The following is a 15074-nucleotide window of genomic DNA, read 5'->3' on the forward strand; positions in this document are numbered from 1 at the left end:
ATAAGCCACCACGCCTGACTTAAGTACTAAACACTCTATATAACAAGAAAAGGTTAATAAAAAAGAATATTAATTTTTGTCTAAGAGCTCTTGCTTCTGTATAATGATGAAGTTAAAATACATATCTGTAGAAGTATTTTTCTTTAGGTTGAAGGTATTTAGTTGTTTACACTGTTATTTGTAACAGGATAGATGATTACCTTTTGGGAATGGGCAAGAGAAAATCTGACAGACTATGAGTAGGTAGACTCATTAACTTATTTCTACCCTGAGCCATTCAGTTATAATTCCATATGTTGACTATTTTTTCAGATTTATTGGCAGTACCATTATTAAAAATCCAAGGGACATGGTAATAAGATGGTAAATATTTCATTTGTCAAGCATGTTAGGATTAAGAGAGCAGAGGAAAAAAGCCACAAAAGTACTTTAATATCTAAAGGATCAAAAAGAGAACCACATGAAAGGAAGAAAAAATGTTAAGAGATTTTAAATGCAAAGCATAGATACGTGATTGGAGCAAAATTGTCTCGTTTTAATGTTTAGATTGGCTGGAACTTCCTCAGCAAGTGGTAATGAATACCATTCTTGGGGTATCCTGATTACAGACATAGATAATTGAACAATTTTATTGACAGAGAAGAATTGGCCTCTTATGTTATAGCATTTTTATGCTAGTGGAAGTCTAGGTCAATTAAAAAGTAAGCACTTTTTACATAAGGAATAAAGTGATAGAGCAAGTTCATTTGCTATTGTTTTTTTCTTTTTAGGGACAGCAGAGATTCAAGCTGGAAAAACCTCCCAGGCTCATCAGATTAGTAGTAATATAGATGAGAAATTTGGAAAAAGTATTAAAGATTTTCCAGCTGCTCTAAAGGTAAAATAAAACTCTTCTCTGTCTCTCTCTCCGTCTTATACACACACATATACACACACGCAATCACATGTACATATGATTGCATACATATAAACACCCACGTAAACACACACACACACACACACACACACACCATCTTTTCATGATACACTTTTTGCTTATTTACAATAGTTTGAGCTCTTATAAACAACTCTTTGGATTCAGTTTTATTGTCCTTTGAGTAAATGAAAACTATCCCAGGGTAGAATGGTTGAAAGAGCATGAGTTGTTTTATTGGCAGTATCAATATTCACTGATTCCTTGTTAATACTAATAGCCCATTATTCCATGACATTTTCCTTATGAAATTGATTTGTCAATTATCACTGAATTGTAAATATATTTGAAAATTCTGAAACAATATTTTTATTTTGTGAAAGAGGTAGTTAATGGTAACTTGTTTTGAATTTGACGCTAAAGAACAAAAGTGTTATGGTCCATTCAATTGTACTCAGCAGAAAAGTATTCTTTCTATATAGTGTTATAAAAGTTTTATTCATAAGGGACTTTATAATTTTACTTTTTCAAAAGGTGAAGTTGTTTGTTTTTCATCGTTTTTGGCTTCTTGTCAAATAAAAACCTTAAAATGTTTTTACTTCTCCACTTAGCCCATCTTTCAACTCTCCCCACCATACATGCGCATTCTTGTGTTTGGCTGATATTGTTTGTGCTTTAATTGCAACTATCGTTACTTTCTCTTATAGTAGTTCTGTTATATTTCATTATTTCTATTTAATTTATCTTATAAACTTTAACTAGCATTACTATTGAGAGTCACTACTTACCATTACTTTTTTTAATCCTTATGTCCTCCTGCTTAGAGATCTCTATTCTGGTTTCAATCTCTATGAATTCAAGATTTTATTGTTAGTTTTCCTTAGATAAGATACTGCCTAGATATCATTGAATGTCTGAATAATATATTTGACTAGGTGAATACTTTCGGATCATTCCCCTTTATCCCCAATAGTCTATGGATATTGTTTGTTTTTTTCTACTTAATTGAGTTATATTTGAGAAGTTTCATGTTAGTGTGATTCTGACTTATTCTTTTCATCTGTATGTTGGTAAGTTTTTTCATTTATCTTTGATTACAGGAAATTTATTTAGACTTATGTTGAAGTATATGTCTCTTTTCATTAATTCTTCTCGAGAATCCATTATTTTCAATCTGAAGACAATTTGAAAAAATATTATTTTAATTATTTTAAATTATTGCATATTTTCAGGTACTTTCCCTCCCTTTGTCAGTCTTAGGTTATGTGGCTCTGACTTCTAATGCTCTCATCTTGCTCCTTTGTGACGTGCATGTGTGTGTGTGTGTGTTTTGCTTGATTTTATGAAAAATTTTTTGGCATTTAATATTTGAGAACTATAATTTTGTTTTCATTATCTGGTTGAATATATTAACATAGTTAACCTCCAAACTTCCCTTTGTAAATAAATAAGATTCTGAGAGGTCTAGCCATATAGACACCTATTTAAAGTTGCTTAACTGTGTTTCTAAGGTTCTTAATTGCTGAGTCTAATCATGGAACAATACTATGAATTTAATATTTAGAGACCATTCTCATCTGTGCTCATAGACTCAAATTCTTTGTTTACTGGACATAGGAATTCAAAACACAATAAAACACCAAATAGGTGGTAGATTTATAGTGTGAAGATTTACAGTAAGATTGGGGAAGGGAACTTTTCCAAGAAGGCTTCTACATTCTTTCCCTGGTTCTTTGAATGCAATAAATGCATAACCACCATATTGAGGGATCATCTATCAATTTTCTATGTATTCCACATATAAATTTTCTCATCATTTATATGTAAATCTAATTATTATCCATTGTTATAGTTTTGTTCTAGAGGAAATGATGAAATTTTATAAATTATTGTATTACATTTATTAAAAATTTGCCATGCTAACCTTCTAACTCTGTACTTTGCAGTCTAATCATAGCTATTCATTTGAGGAACTGTATTTTTTTCTTTAGAATTTGATGAAGAATGGTGTCTTTGTGTGTTTAGTTCTGTCAACTTCTTCAGAAGCCTTAATTACTACTGGATTTGCTACATTTTTACCTAAATTTATAGAAAATCAATTTGGATTGACACCCAGCTTTGCAGCTACTCTTGGAGGTAAAACATTTTCTTTATTTTAACTTAATCTAAAATTTTTACTTTATCATATTAAATGTTTATTAGGTTAATGTATAATTTGGGATAGCCCCTCATTGAAACTTAAACTAAAACCAGCCTGGCAATCATGGAGAATTCCTGTCTCTGTTAAAAAACAAAAATAGGCTGGGCATAGTGGCACATGCCTATAGTCCCAGCTTCTCGGGAGGTTGAGGTGGGAGAATAACTTGAATCTGGGAAGTGGAGGATGCAGTGAGTTGAGCTTGTGCTATTGTACTCCAGCCTGGGTGACAGAATGAGACACTGTCTTAAAAAAAATTTTTTTTCTGATTTTCTGACATTCAGCAATCTATTGTATGAACTAGAGAAAGACAAAAGCTAAAATAACTAAAGAGAATGTGTATTAATCTTAATGTTCAATACATTAATTTGATTAATTCCCGACTGAAGGATGCGTTAAGTCATTTGTACATGTATTTCTATATCAGGTGAATACTTTTATATGTCAGAACCATATTGGCACTTGTTTTTGATGTTTTCCAATTGTCAGAATGGGTGAGTTTATGTTTTCTCACAGTCTACATTCTTTTTTCTTATTAGGGGCTGTTTTAATTCCTGGAGCTGCTCTCGGTCAAATTTTAGGTGGTGTCCTTGTTTCAAAATTCAAAATGACATGTAAAAACACAATGAAGTTTGCATTGTTCACATCTGGAGTTGCACTTATGCTGAGTTTTGTACTTATTTATGCCAAATGTGAAAATGAGCCCTTTGCTGGTGTATCTGAATCGTATAATGGGTAAATACATTTCAGTGCTTTTTGATAATAATACCAGAATAATAGACTAAGCATTTCTAAGCATATGTTTTCTTAAACGGTGAGAAACTGGAGTTTTAAAAAATTGGAAGGCCTTTTTTCCTGTGAGAACATGTAGTTTTGTTTTTCGTTTAGATAATTGATGTATTATTAAAAGTTAGGAATATTTATACAAAGGACATTTAAGAAGCAACTTTCATATACTGGGTACTATAGTTCCTCAGGGATACAAAGATTAACACAGTGGGATTTTTGCTTCTAGGGGATTCATATCCTAGGAATAATTTTACATTTTATGTTTTTATTGGTTTAAATTTAAAAAACTGAAATAACTCCCTATGATAAAAATTCTCTTATTAGGTTGGTTGCAAGTAGGCAAGGAGAGAATTTAGAATAAAGCTAGTCCTAGCTAATACTAATTGTTATTGTATCTACTTAGAAGGTTATGTTTATTGTAGATAAATAAATAACTTGTTTTCGCCTATACACATGTTTCTAGCTATAATCGATTTGATCATTTACATTTCTTTGTTTTGCTTTGACATTTTAGACCATAGTAGGCGGTCAGTCAGGAGGGTGTTGCATAGCAGTGCACTTTGTACCTCATAGCGCTGCTTTCATTGTTTCATTACATGTGTTTGAGGCCGTTAAGGAAGGTGGTATACTAGGTCAAGGACTCCATAATTTTGTGTAATACAACATTCAGATGATATAAATAAAATCTACTTTGTTCATTTGCCAGTAATGATGATCACGATTTGCAGTTACTACTAACATATCTGTGATTCTTTACATTAATGCTGAGCATTCTAAAGCAGTGTTTGGTTAAGCTCCATTACATTTCTTTTCTTTTTTTTTTTTTTTTTTTGAGACAGAGTCTTGCTCTGTCACTCAGGCTGGAGTGCAGTGGCACAATCTTGGCTCACTGCAACCTCCACCTTCTGGATTCAAATGATTCTCCTGTCTCAGCCTCCAGAGCAGCTGGGGCTACAGGTGCACACCAGCATGACTGGCTAATTTTTGTATATTTAGTAGAGATGGGGTTTTGCCATATTGGCCAGGATGGTCTGAAACTCCTGACCTCAAGTGATCTGCCCACTTTGGACACCCAAAGTGCTGAGATTACAGGCATGAGCCACCACACCTGGCCAAGCTCCATTACATTTATTCAATATTTGTTGAATACTTCCTTTGACAGAACTTTATAGCAAAAATCCCTGTTCTAAAGGAGAAATTGCAAAAGAAAGCATGAATAGTTAACTTGGTAATGGGAAATATACAAAGTGCTATGGAATTGAAAAGAAGGTGAGCTTTTCAATTTTATTTGATTAGAATCTGGAGGGGCTTCATAGCATAATAGTGAAATGGGGTTTAAAAATCCTTCAAGGATACAAAGAGTTTTGAGAAATAAGATTTGAGATGAGAGAAAGGGAGAGGGAATATGCTAAAACAAGGTTATAAATGCTATAAAATATGAAGGCTAGGTTCAGGGACCAGTTGGAAAGGAACTTAGGTTATGTGTCTAGAAATAGTAGAAATATATTTTGGAATGTTGAAAGGTAGGTAGAGGCTAAATTGTGTAGACCTGACTTTCAACCCTATAAACTTCACCCAGACTTATCCCAGTAAAGCTTTTCTGTATGATCCTTTTAGAAAAAAAACAAAAAAGGAAGTTCTGGTTAGTGTAACACATAGCTTATCACTTTGAGTAATAAAGTACATTGTCTACCTTAAATAAATAAGAGTTACTGCCAGATGTGCTGTCCTTAGTGTAATCAGAAAGGAAGGCACATGTGATAGGGTAATTCTGAGATTCAAGTAGGGTTTGGCCATTAAAATACATTAAGATCTGGGACATAGTGTTTCATACAAGTACACATTTCTTATTGATGACAAGAACTGAAAGTTAATACACATACACAAACATAAATATCAGTAAATTTATGTGTTTTTACTCATATTTATTCATAAATATTTACTCAAACTTATGTATGTGTGTGTATAGATAGAAATAGGGACAGACTTTAATGTCACTAAATACGTGTGACATTGTCAGATCATTTTTTCTCATGGCCCAAATTCTTAGTTTTAGCTTCTGTACCTTGAGTATAAAAATGTATTTATTACAAAAAGGTCAGTCAAACTAGTCTCATCTAAGAAGCATGTATTAAAAAAAGTACAGACATAGATTGAAGATATTGTGGGCTTGGTTCCAGATCACCAAAATGAAGCATATATTACAATAAGCAACTCAAATGAGTATTTTTGTTTTCCAGTGCATATAAAAGTTATGTTTATCCTATACTATACTCTATTGTCTATGCAATAACCTTATATCTAAAAAAGCAATGTATAATGTACATACATTAATTAAAAATTATTTATTGCTGAAACATGCTGACAATCATCTGAGCCTTCAGCCAGTTGTAATTTTTTTGCTGCTGGAAGGTCTTGTCCCAGTGTTGATGACTGCTGACTGACCAGGGTGATGGTTGCCAAAGGTTGGGGTACCTGTGGCAACATCTTAAAGTAAGGCAATAATGAGCGGTCAGAACACACACATCCTTTATTGATTAGATTTTACATCTTAAAGGAGCATGGTTCATGGTGTCCTGAAGCAATCAGAATAGTAACATCAGAAACCACTTATCATCATGACAGAAATGATAATGAAAAACTGAAATTTTGCAAGATTATCCAAATGTGAAGTAGACATAAAATGATCATATACTCTGGGAAAAATGGCACTGATAGATTTGCTGAATACTATCACTATCACTAGGTTGCCACTAACCTTCAATTAAACACAGTATTTGCAAAGTGCAATAAAACAAAGTGAAATAAAACGAGATAACCCTACATTCTCAGAACCTTTTCTGTCTCTCACTCCCTAAAAAGGTGTTCCTTGAGCTTCTTAGACTGTTCTTTCCATTGTTGCCATCGTTATTCCATGAGTACTCAGTGATTTTTAAGTGAGAGCATGTGTTTTCTTGTATTTGGTTTTCTGTGCCTGTGTTAATTCGCTTGGGATAATGGTCAGGATATTTTTCAATAATACTTTAAAATAATTTGTTATTAAACCTTTAATTGGGCACAATAGTGAATTCGATTGCATGAAGACTGTTTATTTTCCCACTCTTCTGCACTGTGCTTTTGTTGCCTTGACAATCTATAGGAACTTTGAGTCTTGTTTTGGTGATCAGTGGTGGTAATGATGACTTTTGTTTTACTTAATAGTTAAACCTCATAGAATATAGAAATACCATAGTATATACACATATTTTTTTTTTTCTGTATCTGGCTTTAGCTAGAATTTCATTGATTATATGAAATAATACCTTAAAGAGGCATATCAATATTTTGCAATGGCTTTAGGGAAATTTTAGCCTGTTATGGAGGCATAATTATAGAATAACACTTTGTATTTAAACAAGAAATTAATGTTTGAAATATACTTGTGAAAACCATAAATATCTTTATACATGTACTTTTATTTTATTATATTATAAAAGCTATTAAACCTTTAAAAATATGATATAAATATTTTTAAAATAATATGGATACACTAAGAAAATTTAATAATCTTCACAAGCATCTGCTATTTTTCTACTAATAGTTTTCTACTTACCTCATGAAGTAAACCTTTGTAAAATACATAGACTAATGTGACCAACCCTTGATATTAAGGAATATCAGCTATATTTCTTTGTTTCTACTATAATTTGCATCATGGTGTCTTTATGATCTCTGTAATTATTTATCAATGGTTTGAGAATTATACACTGGGAACTTTAAAAATTATTGTGTAAAGGCTATTTCTAGAGTTGCAGGGATGGTTTTTCTCTACTTATCTTATTTCTGCATCTATGTTATGAGCTCTGTGAGCAGACACTCTAGTGATCGCTTTTGTGAGTAGAATCATCACACTTGATAAAGATAAATCTGGCAGCATCCTGTGGAGTAGATTTGAATAAGATGAGACTGCAGGCAGACTATTTTGATCACTTTTTCTTCAGATTCCCTACTGATTTAGTCATTTCTGTGTTTGACCCCTGATGCAAGAAAGCATCATGGTACAGGAGTCTCCTTCTCTCCTCCCTCCTTTCCATTTCCTTTCTTTTTCTCTTTCCCTTCCCTTCCTTTTCTCCCTTCCTTTCCCCACCCTCTCTCCCTTCCTTCTCTCTTCCTTCCTGCCTCTCTTCCTCCCTTCTTTTCTCCCTCCCCCTCCTTTTTTTTTCTTCCCTCCATCATTCTCTTCCATCTATTTCTCTCTCTCCTCCTATTTCTTTCTCTCTCCTTCTGTCTGTCATTTCTTGTTCTAGCTGTAGCTCCTTCTTTCTTTTAAATATAATTCTACCACTTTGAGTAGTCTAGCACATAATTGGTGTTCATTATATGTTTATTAAATAAGTGGACTCACAAGACCTCAGTACTCTTCTCATTCCACACACTATATGGCTGGTCTTATAAATGCTCATGGTTTCAGCTACATCTGTGTCCAACAAGATATTAAGAAATCTAGCTCCATGCCAGATTTCTTTACTAAATTTGAGAGACCCTTAATTTTAATATGTACAATACCATACTCATCATCTCTTCTCCAAAACTTGTCTCCTGTACGTAAACACCAAGTTAGATGCTAGGAGTCAACCTTGACTCTTCCATTTTTCTTTTGTTTTAGAGAGCAGTGGCACAATAACTCACTGCAGCTTCAAACTCCTAGGCTCAAGTGATCTTTCTGCCTCAGCCTCTTGAGTAGCCTCTTCCATTCGTAACAGAAAGAGTAGTCTTCAATCAATCCATCACCAAATCTTACTGATTCTATGTCTACAACTTTTAAATCTGCTTCCTACATTCTGTTTTAGTTCTCCTTTATATTGTCATCACCTACTGTCTTGGGTATCGTAACTGGTCCCCTTTCTTCAAATTCATACTCTGTACAACTCCTAGAATTATTTCTTTAAAGCAAACTTTTGACAGTGTCACTTTCCAGTGTAAAAACACCTCAATGATTGTCTTTTGTCAGGCCCATGTTGCTCTCAATTAAACTGGTCCTTGACTCCTCTCCAGCTACATTTCCTATCACTCTGTGCCTCAGATATCATTCACATTTCTCCACAGAGGATGCTGTTTCTATACTCTATGCCTTTGTATCAGCTTTTTCTGAAGTGTGTTTCCCTTTTCCCATTTGACTGGCTAACTCTTACTCATTCTTTATTTTTCATTTTTTTTCGAGATGGAGTCTCACTCTGTTGCCCAGGCTGGAGTGCAGTGGTATGATCTTGCCTCACTGAAACCTCTGCCTCGTGGGTACAAGAGATTCTTCTGTCTCAAACTCCCAAGTACCTGGGACTACAGGTGCCTGCCACCACGCCCAGCTAATTTTTGTATTTTTAGTAGAGACAAGGTTTCACCATGTTGACCAAGCTGGTCTCAAATTCCTGACCTCAAGTGATTCACCCCCTTTGGCATCCCAAAATGCGGGGATTACAGGCATGAGCCACTGTGCCTAGCCTTTTACTCATTCTTTAAATCGCATCTCAGGCAGTAGCTTCTCCAGACCCTCTTCTCTAAACTTTAGCTTGTGTTAGGTGTCCTTCCTTTGCACTTCTAAAAGGCACTTTGCAGATATCTGTAACCACACTTGGCATATTAGTGAATAATTATTTATGTCCATCTCTACTTCTACACTGTGAAATCCTTGAGGACAGAAACTGTCTTATTTGGCTTTGTATTCCCGTTACGTAGCATAGGGCCTAGCAGTTGCTCAATATATGTGGTTTGAGTGCATGAATAAACAAATGAGTTACTAGAGATGCATTTTTATTAGTGTAACCCTTTATATTAGAGAACATGTTTTCTGTAAGAGGCAGTTTGAAATGACACTGGGCCTGGGGACCCAGAAAATTATATTTGGTAGGGAAAGAAAAGTAAGTTAATCTCCCTGGACCTCAGTTTTCCCATTGATGAGATGATTATGTTCAACAGCATGATTTTGTTCATCCTTCCAAGTTTAAACACTGTCTGCATCTTGCAGCTATTTGGCATTGTGTGGAGACATTTTGGTTGCAGTGATAAAGGAGAGTGCTACTGGCATCTGGTGAACGTCAGGGATGCCGTTAAACATTTTACAGTCCGCAGAACCAACCCCACAAGAGAATTATCTGGCGCCAGATGAGAATCTCTGTTTTTTTCACTTATTCTGTCTTATATTTTTAATTACTGACCAGATACTATACTACATGACTATTGTTTTTACTGCTTTTCTCCGACAAGAAGTTAAGCTTTATGTGCAAAGGAAGACTTTTTATTTGCTTTATTTGTTTAGCAATTATGTGTTGAGTGAGTGAATAAATGACTGAATGGTAAGATATAACAGTGCTTCTAAACTGTTAAAAGTTATGACATAGCTCATTTACCCTTATTTCATTTTTTATTTACAGGACTGGAGAATTGGGCAACTTGGTAGCTTCCTGTAATACCAATTGTAACTGTTTGCAATCATATTACTATCCTGTCTGTGGAGAAGATGGAGTCCAATATTTTTCTCCCTGCTTTGCAGGTTGTTCAGACTCAGTTTCACATAGGAAACCAAAGGTAACTTATGTCTCCTACTTTTCCCTTAACAAGGCAATGTGTTTATGGATTTCTAACTTGACTTCTCTAATGGGGTTATGCAATGCCTATTCTTGCCTTCCTGCTCCACTGCTTCCATGAAGCAGCTCATGATGTCTCCAGCTGAAATAGACTGTTTTTTCTTCATGCTTCTTGCAGTAATTGTTGAAAAGTCAATTTGGAAGTTACAAATATTTTAGTAACATCACTTTGTTGCAGTTGTGAAATGTCTTTTACCTTTTCGTATTGCTTTATAGTCATTCCTCGGAATACATGAGGGATGGGTTCCAGAACCCCTGCACATACCCAAATATGCCGTACTTCAGTCCCACCAATGGCTTGAAGAACCCATTTTAAGCCAGCGCCTCATTATTTGTGGGTTTTGCATCCAGCAAATACCATATTTTCGATCCATGTTTGGCTGACAAAAGTCCGCATGTAAGTGGACTGGTGCAGTTCAAATCTGTGTTGTTCAAGGGTCAATTTTATTTTTTCTTAACTATACTTTCAGATGCTTGAAGGCAAGAGTCTTTTCCCATTTTTGCTAGGTACAGTTTGCACAATAGAAACAATATTTGTTTTATTTGATGTACCATGAATACATTCAAAAATATTCAAATCAATTTATTTTCAAATACAAATTTATGTCTACTTCTGGATCTGAATATTAATCAATGTGCCTAGATGTTATTTCTTTTTAGTGTAAATAGTTTAATGGAACTCAATATAATTTTATTGTACTATATCTTACAATCTACTATTTCATCTTAGCTAAATTTAAGAGCCTTATAAATAAATAGTATTCAGATTATGAGTAGTACACAGTATATTATTCATTGGTAGATAATGTTATAACTTTAAAAGAATCTGTGGGAAGTATATACTGTGATGTAAATGAAAACAATAAGATGTGTAAGAGTTACATGATAATTTTGAATATTTGAATTTTTTCTTTATATATGACCAATAAATGTTATTGGTTAACTTGAATAAGATTATGACAAGGAGTTATTAGAAGGATTTTAGTCACATAATATGTATAGACACATATACCATCCTATGCAAGGAAATAACACAGGAAATTAATACCCAGAGCATACTTAAAATAGTTTTGGTGATTTTGATATGATTAATTTAATATTTATATTTTTCACCAAATGCTAAGGTAATTACTGTCTTACACAGCATGTTGTCTTCTGGAATTTTTTAGGAAGAGCAAATAATTTTGACTTGCAACTTTTCTATTTGTCCTGACTGTTTTATGTCCAATCAGTCCATGAAATAATCATTGATTCACAATATGTTTTTCTCATGAAATATTTCAGATAGGCAATAAACATTTATAATACTTTAAATAAACATCCATATACATTTGTTCACAGCAATACTGTTTTAATTTTATATTTTGCACCAGTGACGCAAACTACAAAAACAGACCTTAACTAACTGCTATATTGCAGGCAAATGAGAGTTGTAAAGTTTCATTAAGATAGAAAATGCTCTGGCCGGGCGCAGTGGCTCATGCCTGTAATCCCAGCACTTTGGGAGGCCGAGGCGGGTGGATCATGAGGTCAAGAGATCAAGACCATCCTGGTCAACATAGTGAAACCCCGTCTCTACTAAAAATACAAAAAATTAGCTGGGCATGGTGGCACATGCCTGTAATCCCAGCTACTCAGGAGGCTGAGGCAGGAGAATTGCCTGAACCCAGGAGGTGGAGGTTGCGGTGAGCCGAGATCGCGCCATTGCACTCCAGCCTGGGTAACAAGAGCGAAACTCCGTCTCGAAAAAAAAAAAAAGATAGAAAATGCTCTTCTCAGTCGCTCTCCTTAAAATTTTTAAAGGCTGAATTGCCTCATTATTTGATGCAGATGACACCTCCAAAATTGACTATTACATATTCTGATTGCTGAATATGTAATAGTCAATTTTGGAGGTGTCATCTGCATATTTGGTTTTCCTGAATCAGTACCAGTTGTCTTAGAATGGCTTTAGCATCAGAAAAAATAATAAGTTTCTAGCCTTTGCCATAATAAAAGTACTGCTTCTCTGTGATTTCTCTGGCTCTGCTCTGATTTCATTGAGGACTTAATGTCTAAACAAGATTTATAGTAAGGATAAAAGATATGGAAGGATTCAGTTGAGATGTAAAAATGGCTTTAAGAAATAATTACTGTCGAAAGAAGTCTGGAATGTGCAAGATCATGTAACTTATATTCCCATTAAATTGTTTTGTAAGTCAGTAATTACTAGAGCAGGTTAAAGCTGAAGTAATGGCCACAATCGTCAAATACAAATGTTTCTACTTCATAAATATGGTTTGTTTCTACTTGCTTAATTTCTTATGGGTTAAGTATTCTCTCAGTCATTTGTTGTATGTGTAAGTAAGTATGAGAGTGTTTGCCATGTCTAGAGAATACCTAATTTACAATACTTTATTTTCTGAATAATCATTTTCATTATTTGTCTATATTTTTAGGTATATTACAACTGTTCCTGTATTGAGAGGAAAACGGAAATCACATCCACTGCAGAAACTTTTGGTTCTGAAGCTAAAGCTGGAAAATGTGAAACTCATTGTGCAAACCTGCCCATATTTCTTTGCATTTTCTTTATTATAATTATTTTTACGTTTATGGCTGGTACTCCTATAACTGTGTCTATCCTAAGGTATGTAATAGGTTGAGAAAGTTTCATTCACTAAGGTAATATGTTGATGGAAAGAAAATGGACTCTGGGCTCATTTGGGGTTTATATTGATCGTTAGTTCAATATCAGTCTAGTCCTTACAAGATCATTAGTTCTGTAGCATTGGGTAAGCTCCTCCATAAAACCCCAGATGTAGAGATTTAAATGATACACACTTGAAAGTGTCTTCACACTGCCTACCTGGCTTGTGCTTGGTATTTTTTTCTGCTTCTTTCATGAAACTTCAGTTGTGAGCTGGAGCTAGGTTCTTTTGAGTATTACAGAAATAAAATACATTCCAATATGCCAGAATCAGAATGGTGTGTATTCTACCTTATGCATTAGGTACTGTGACATTAAATCTTTAAGTAGTGCTAATATATAAGAAAAAGGCTGTCACCTAGTTGTTCACCTGTGTTTTATGTTTCCAGTTGCTCTTCCTTCTTCTATCTCAGTATACAAACACATTTCATACCTGTCCTTCCATGGAGTCACCAGTCTTTGTATATCTTTTCTAATGAATTCTAGCTTTTTTTCTTTTTTTGTTCCTTAATATTTACCCACTATCTTTTCTTTTTTTGTTGTTTATTTAATTTAATTTAAGTTCAGAGGTACATGTGCAGTTTTTTTTTTTTTTTTCCCTTAGGATAGCTTTGGCTATTCTGCAGTGAAGCCACTGGGTCCTGGGCTTTTCTTTACTGGGAGACATTTTATTACACCTTCAATCTTGCTACTTGTTATTGGTCTGTTCAGATTCGGATTTTTCCTGATTCCATCTTGGTAGGTTGTATGTATCTAGGAATTGGTCCATTTCTCCTACATTTTCCAATTTATTGGCATATTGTTGCTCATTGTAGCCACCAATGATCCTTTGAATTTCTACAATATCACTTGTAATGTTTCTTTTTATTTTTGATTTTATTTATTTGAATATTCTCCTTTTTTTCTTAGGCTAAAGGTTTGTCAATTTGGTTTAATTTTTCAAAAAACCAACTTTTTGTTTCATTGATCTTTTTTATGGTTTTCTTCATTATTTCATTTATTTCTACTCTGATCATTTCTTTTCTTCTACTAAATTTGGTTTGGTTTCCTTTCATTTTGCCAGTTCTTTAAGACACATCATTAGATTGTTTATTTGAAGTTTTTCCTCTTTTTTGAGGTATAGCTATAATCTTCCCTATTAGTACTTTTTTGCTCTATCCCAGAGATTTTTGGCATGTTGTGTTTTCATTATCATTTGTTTCAATAAATTTTTTAGTTTCCTTCTTAATTTCTTCATTGACCCACTGATCATTCAGGAGTATATTGTTTAATTTCCATGTATTTGTATGGTTTCCAAAATCCTTTTGTTATTAATTTCTTGTTTTATTTTGTTGTGGTCAGGGAATATGGTTGATATTATTTCAGCTTATTTGAATGTTTTAAGACTTGATTTGTAACCTAACATATGGCCAGTCTTTGAGAATTATCCATGTGCTGAGGAAAAGAATGTGTATTCCGTAGTTTTGGGGTGCAGTGTCCTGTAAATATCCATTAGATCCATTTTGTCTGTAGTACAGATTAAGTATGATGTTTCTTTCTTGATTTTCTGTCTTGAAGATCTGTGCAATGCAAAGCATGGGGTATTGAAGTCTCGAGCTATTATTGTATCAGGACCTTTTTCTTTAGCTCTACTGATACTTGCTTGTATATCTGGGTGCTCCAGTGTTGGCTAAATATATATTTAAAAAGGTTATATCCTCTTGCTGAATTCACCCTTTTATCATTAGTGACCTTCTTTGTCTCTTACAGCTTTTGTCTTAAAATCTATGTTTTCTAGGTATAGTGATGACTCTTGTTCTCTTTCAATTTCCATTGGCACAGACTATATTTTTCCATTTCTTTACATTCAGTCTACATGTGTTTTTA

General features: G+C 33.9%; 1 protein-coding gene across 3 annotated transcripts in view; it reads left to right on the top strand.

Moving 5' to 3' along the window:
- SLCO4C1 (solute carrier organic anion transporter family member 4C1) overlaps positions 1-15074 on the top strand; it is a 62354-nt gene that overhangs the window by 35694 nt on the left and 11586 nt on the right. For all 3 annotated transcript variants that reach the window (XM_002744741.6, XM_054252101.2, XM_035291169.3), the window contains 5 exons: positions 771-877; positions 2905-3049; positions 3650-3845; positions 10307-10460; positions 12958-13148. In XM_002744741.6, coding sequence (XP_002744787.2) covers positions 771-877; positions 2905-3049; positions 3650-3845; positions 10307-10460; positions 12958-13148 — 793 coding nt within the window. The remainder of the gene's footprint in view (positions 1-770; positions 878-2904; positions 3050-3649; positions 3846-10306; positions 10461-12957; positions 13149-15074) is intronic.

The sequence above is a fragment of the Callithrix jacchus genome, chromosome 2, assembly GCF_049354715.1.
Source record: "Callithrix jacchus isolate 240 chromosome 2, calJac240_pri, whole genome shotgun sequence".
Taxonomy (NCBI): Eukaryota; Metazoa; Chordata; class Mammalia; order Primates; family Cebidae; genus Callithrix; species Callithrix jacchus.